The following is a 6,000-nucleotide window of genomic DNA, read 5'->3' on the forward strand; positions in this document are numbered from 1 at the left end:
GTATAAAGAAATTATTTAATTTCTTTTAAGGGGTAATTGTTAATGCCCCTACCTATCTGGTGCCGCAACCTGATTGCTCTGTCATATTCATGCTGAAGTATTTGCCTCATGTTTGTACATGAATTTCTGAGAATTTTGAAGAAGGACAAAAGAGATGTAGCTGTCTTGTAAGTGAATAGGAAGTTAAAATAGGATAAGCTTGTAAAATGAAGATTGAATTTGTGAGCTTGAAATCCATTTAACTCATCCAGAGTGCAGCACAATGCAAACCCCCTGATTCAGGATCTGCTAGTTACGTGTACCACAGCAGTGTCATGATCCATCAAACCTGCCAGATAAAGAGAGGCTATTTTAAAATTTCTCCTTCAGGGCATGGGGAAGTAGTTCTTGCAAAGATAGAAATTTATGATGATGCTAAAAAAAACCACAGATGAAGTGAATAATTAATGAATCCACGACAGGACTGAAATATCTTCCTAAAATGCTGCTATTTTTAGCAGGGAGTTCTTCTGCAGTGCTTGTCATGTGATCCTATTGCCTTCTGAGAGCAGGAAAACAATTTGAATTAGTTTCTCTTTCCCCATGGACTTATATAAGTTCAGTATATAATACCCCTTAGCATCTGAATCTACCTTAGGACAAACACAGATGATTTTAGACCTCGTGCAAAATAAACCACTAATGAAATCTATACTTAAAGATAATCTTCTCTGCAGCAGATTACCTTTTATAATAGTTTGTACTTTTGAGGCTGTACAAGGGGAATACTGCAATGGGTGTAACTGGCAGCTGCTGCTGGTCTGGTGATGCTCAATGCGGCTGCAGTTTCAAGCTGGCAAAGGACATAGAGGCAATTGTCAATAGGATCTTGCAGGATATAGCCCGCAGACAAGGGTTTAATGTGAACAGATTTGTGCTTCTTTTACCTATAACCAGTGTACACTATTGCTCTGTTTGAAGTACTTTGAACTAAAAATGTCATAGTCAGAAATTACTCTAAAAGAAAGTTGTAGGGATATGGTCACTGCCATAGTGAATTTTCAGGTGTTGAACATGTGAAACCAGGTCCTGTCTGGGATTTCTCCTTCCTGAGTGATAATGAGGTACACAGTGCCCATTAAAGGGAAAGTCAGGATCAGCTTAATTGTTGCCTTTCTTGCCTACTGGAGTTGCTACAAATTTAATTTAGAAGAACCCTCCAAATCTCAAACTTTTAGGTGTTTGGGAGGGCCCAAGGAGGACTCTGTCTTTGCAGCTCAATACCCAGTTTGTACAGCTGCAGAGGGGTGTTTGCTTCCTTTCCCCATTTGCACAGGGTTGTTTCCCCCACATGGGATAGTTTCTGGGTGGCTTCTGTAAGGTATCTAGGGCTCCTTGGACCTCTCTTGTCCCCAGCCCAGGTGGGATGCCCTGGGATCAGAGTGCTTGCCGCACAAAGCAGCAGTGAAACATCAGGGCACATTGGTTTGGGAAAGGGTTGTGAGCTGAGTCTCAAGCAGCAGAGGTGGCCCCAAAGGCACCTGCAGCTTCACTGAAGCTGCAGGCTTTGGTGATGGTAGACCTTGGGAAGCTCCTTGGTAAAGTCATGGAAGGTGGTTTCTTAGGGATGCTTGAGCTGTAGCTCCTTAGTTGTGTGCAGGCACAAGTTTATGGCTTAGGTGCCATACGTACTTTGCTGCATCGGGGCCTTGGTCTCCATTTTACCATCTCTGTGCTCCCATCTAAAAGGACTGTTTTAAGATGTAATGTCTGTGAAACAAATGCATTGTATGGAACTTTGTAATAATTAGAAATTGATCCTCAATTGGAAGCTGGGGGTGGTTGATGTGAGTGCTATTGAAATGAGACCTTGTTATGAAAAATACATTGAATTATCACTATTTTTTTCCTTGTACCTGGTGACAAGACTATTTTCCAGCTTTTTTTTTCTTGCTTTCCATCAGCTCTCCCATGCCCACCACTTTTTTCCCAGTAATTTGTGTGAGTCCCTCCCAAAATGAATCTGGTTGTCAGGTGGCTGCATTTTAAACACTCTATTAAGCATTTTTTTTAAAAGCAAATTTAAGCAATCTTAAGGAAGTAGAAGGCACCACACAGACTGAAGAAGTGGGTCAACGGGAAGGAGTGGGATTCTGTGGTGGCAGGGGGATCTGATGAACGGTTGAGATCCTAGTGGGTCATGTCCTCAGTAGGATGGGACACAAGGACAACCCTGATAATGCAAACCTGGAGGGCTTTTCCTTGCCTACTTCATCTCAGCACAGAGGGTTCATGTTCCTGTTTGAAGCTCTGTTGGGTTGTGGCCTCATGATACAAATAATAAATCAAATGAAGGGTAGCAAATTGCATGTTTTTAAATTAATGAAATGCATCAAGTTCTCCATGCATTGAAATGACATGGAGATTTTAAGACTGTAAATTTTATTACAGCCCTGCAAACTGGTTCTAATTTTCTTTATTTATATCTGTTTGTTTGAATGCCTGCACTCACCATTGAAACAATTTGTTATGGAAGTCCAGTAACATCTTGCGAGATGTTTGGGAACGATTGAGAAATAAAAAGTATCTGTTTTCATCTTTGTTGTTACTGTATTGATTTGGGCAATGAGGCTTTGAGAGTAATTTTTGCTTCACATAGAATTTTCCACACTTCTGACTGCCTCCCGAAACACCCAGCAATACAGATCTTCATAGCTAAAACTGGGAGAATTGAAATAGTTTATTCTGCAATTTGTTGAGGAGATACCAGTTTCAAGCCATTAAAATAGTGATTCTTTAACAAGTAGCTTATTTTAGTGGCTGTCTCCTTACTGCTCTTTCTTTTCTTTCCACAGGAAAAATTAACCCAGGAGTGTGTATTCAGAGAGCAATTTGAAGAAAACTGGTATAACACATATTCATCAAATCTATATAAACATGTGGACACTGGAAGACGATACTACGTTGCGTTAAATAAAGATGGGACTCCAAGAGAAGGGACTAGGACTAAACGGCATCAAAAATTTACACATTTTTTACCTAGACCAGTGGACCCTGAGAAAGTACCAGAACTATATAAGGATATTTTAAGCCAAAGTTGACAAAGACAATTCCTTCACTTGAGCCCTTAAAAAGTAACCACTATAAAGGTTTCATGCGGTGGGTTCTTATTGATTAGCTGTGTCATCACATCAGCTCCACTGTTGCCAAACTTTGTCGCATGCATAATGTATGATGGAGGCTTGGATGGAACATGCTGATTTTGTTCTGCACTTAAAGGTTTGTCCTCCTGGAGGAGAGCCTATGCCCACTCGCTTGATTTAGTACGAGAGGGAGCGCGAGAGAGTGAGTGCGAGAGAGAGAGAGAGAAAGGGAGAGGATGAATGGGAGTGAGAGCGCGAGAGAGAGGAGCCAAGGGGAGGAGGAGGGTGAGGAGGAGGAGAAGGAGGAAGGCCTGATGCATGCTGGGGAATAGACACGCTTTTAAATTTTTGATCAGTTGTACTTCGTCATATATCAGCATAGCTGCCATACTTCGATTCATCAGGATTTTTGGCTGGTGGCCTGCTCAAGTGTACGCTGCATTTACAAAGGCATGGAGGGTGCAGTCTTACTTAAACAAGAGACTTTTCAGTTAATCGCTCTCTGGGTCTCACCCCACTGAGTTTAAAGCAAAGACCTCTTAGTAAAAAAAATAAAAATAAAAAGTTAAATTTATTTATAGAAATTCCAAAGGCAACATTTTATTTATTTTATATATTTATTTATTATATAGAGTTTATTTTTAATGAAATATGTACAGGCCAGATAGGCATTTTGGAAGCTTTAGGCTCTGTAAGCATTGAAATGGCAAAGGCCACTATGAACCTGTGGTAAATTCATGCAAGTAAATATAAAGGTGCATGGATAAAAAAAAAAAAAGCCAACAATAAAAAGGTAATAATAAATTCTAGTGACCCTCATGTACTAAAGGCGACAATCTCTTTTGTGCCCGTATTATTGTACAAGTATGCACACCACTCATGACACTGAGTCCTCACTCTTCTGACTGCTTGTTTCATAGCTTACCCCAGAGGATTAAAGAGAAAACTGGGTCTTCAACTTTTTTTAATGTGTCTGTAATATTTCCTCTCTGATAAAGTGACTTCTTACATCATTGTAAATTTCACAGCTGTGGAAAATATAGGGGTTGGAATATATTCTACTTGTTAAAACCTATTGCAGATTATACCAAAGCTAAATGATAAATATGCTATTTTTTTTTTCCTAAAGAGAATGCCAGAAACAACATAAGTAATACCAACAACAATTATACTAATTTTAAGATTCCACAAAGAACACATAAATATTTCAGAGGGCAAGAACCAGGTTAACAGGATCACTCTTGTAAACATGTTTATTTGTGCACTTGGCTATCTACTATGAAATTATACAAGTTCCATAGGGGTCATTGTAATACCTTTTATGGAAAATTGCTTTCAGTGTGAACTGTCATAATACATGATATTAGCACCCTTCCTAAAGTAAAACTTGCAAAATGAAACTAATAAATCTCTATCAATAATGACAATGAGGGGGACAGTATTAGACTTATTTTTATTGTTTTTTCTAAAGTATGTTCAAATATTCATGAACCCTAAGTGAGGAAACAGTATATAATATTTAAGGGTATGTAGTATTTTAAGATAACCTCACAAACACATTGTTTAGCAGCTACCATTTGGAAATTAACCCTCAGGAAGCAGGAAGAGGCATTTTTTCCCTAATACTCTGAAGAAAAGGGGAAAAAAAAGAGACAAAAACCATGTTAAGATCCATATGAAAATGCATTTTGTAGTTGTTTTATCCCTTAGGATTTGAATCCAGTGCCATTAAGTTGTGTGTAGCCTTCACCATTGGATATGTTGGGAGCAGGGCTGGTCCTGACACCCTGGCTGTCTGCATATGCACGGGGGCTCCTTTGGAGGAGTGATGTAAAAGGTTGTAGCCTAGTTGTAATTAAGAAATTTTTGCTCTACAGCACTCTTGTCCACCTGATTTATAGTATTTGAAACTTATTTCTGTTCTGGTATGACCTCTGGCTCAGTGCGCTGAACAAACGTTCCCTTTCCGCGCTGAAGCAGGTAGGAGGAGCCATGTCTCAGCCGGCAATATCGGTGATCTCAAACACAACATGGCGATTTGTTGTAATTGTTCATGGATGATAAAGAGACGTAAATTACATTAGCTGATTTGTAGGGTACTTGTCTAGCGACTCTTATTGCCTGGGAATTTACAGCCTTCAGCTGCAGCCCACGTGTTTGTCTCCCAGCCTTTGGGGCTGCGGATGGTTCGGCTGCTGTGGGTGCCGGATCGTTCGTGTGGGCGATGCAGAGACCATAGGAGAAGAAAAGGCACTCCTGGGCAGGACCAGGTCTCATTGCTCTGGGGTAAATGCATCAAGCCCACCACGAGGAAGGGAAGTTGCAACTCTCTGCTGTTTCAGTAAATCTGACATACACCAGGAAATTATTTGCAAAGGTTCAAATGACTCTGAGTCAAGGCCGCAATACTAGGCCACAGTTAAAGTCTTAATGTTAAATTGACTTGGATTTTTTTAGTCATAGGCTAATCATTACCACTAGTTAATATGTTTTATTTAATTTATTTTTTTTGTATTTTTCTACAGAAAGGATTAAACTTGAGAAAAATGTTATGAGTTTATGGCAGTCCTTCTAAATAAACTGTAACCGATTTACTCGAATAACCCATAATGGTGTGTAAATACTGACTTTATGTAAATATAGAAACATGTAATTTAACTTAGGCATTATTGCAAGACTGGAAGGCCTAGGAGCTGGCAGTTTGCCACTCCCTGCAGGTTCACTGGGTCAAATTTGGCCTGTTTCGGGTAGCGAACAACAGATTCTGTTCAGTCCCTTGTGTAAAATGAGCTATTTCTGTTTGTTTTCGGGTGGGGGATGGGCAAAACCATTGTCACCTGGGTGCTGCTCAGCTCCTTTGCCAAGGCGTGAAGGGGTA

General features: G+C 39.9%; 1 protein-coding gene across 1 annotated transcript in view; it reads left to right on the forward strand.

Annotated features, from left to right (window-relative positions):
• The window catches only part of FGF9 (fibroblast growth factor 9), a 29,162-nt gene extending 23,440 nt beyond the window's left edge, over positions 1 to 5,722 (forward strand). The window contains exon 3 of the mRNA XM_038152453.1: positions 2,835 to 5,722. Coding sequence (XP_038008381.1) covers positions 2,835 to 3,080 — 246 coding nt within the window. The 3' untranslated portion in view covers positions 3,081 to 5,722. The remainder of the gene's footprint in view (positions 1 to 2,834) is intronic.
• The last annotated feature ends 278 nt before the right edge of the window (positions 5,723 to 6,000 follow it).

The sequence above is a fragment of the Motacilla alba genome, chromosome 1, assembly GCF_015832195.1.
Source record: "Motacilla alba alba isolate MOTALB_02 chromosome 1, Motacilla_alba_V1.0_pri, whole genome shotgun sequence".
Classification (NCBI taxonomy): domain Eukaryota; kingdom Metazoa; phylum Chordata; class Aves; order Passeriformes; family Motacillidae; genus Motacilla; species Motacilla alba.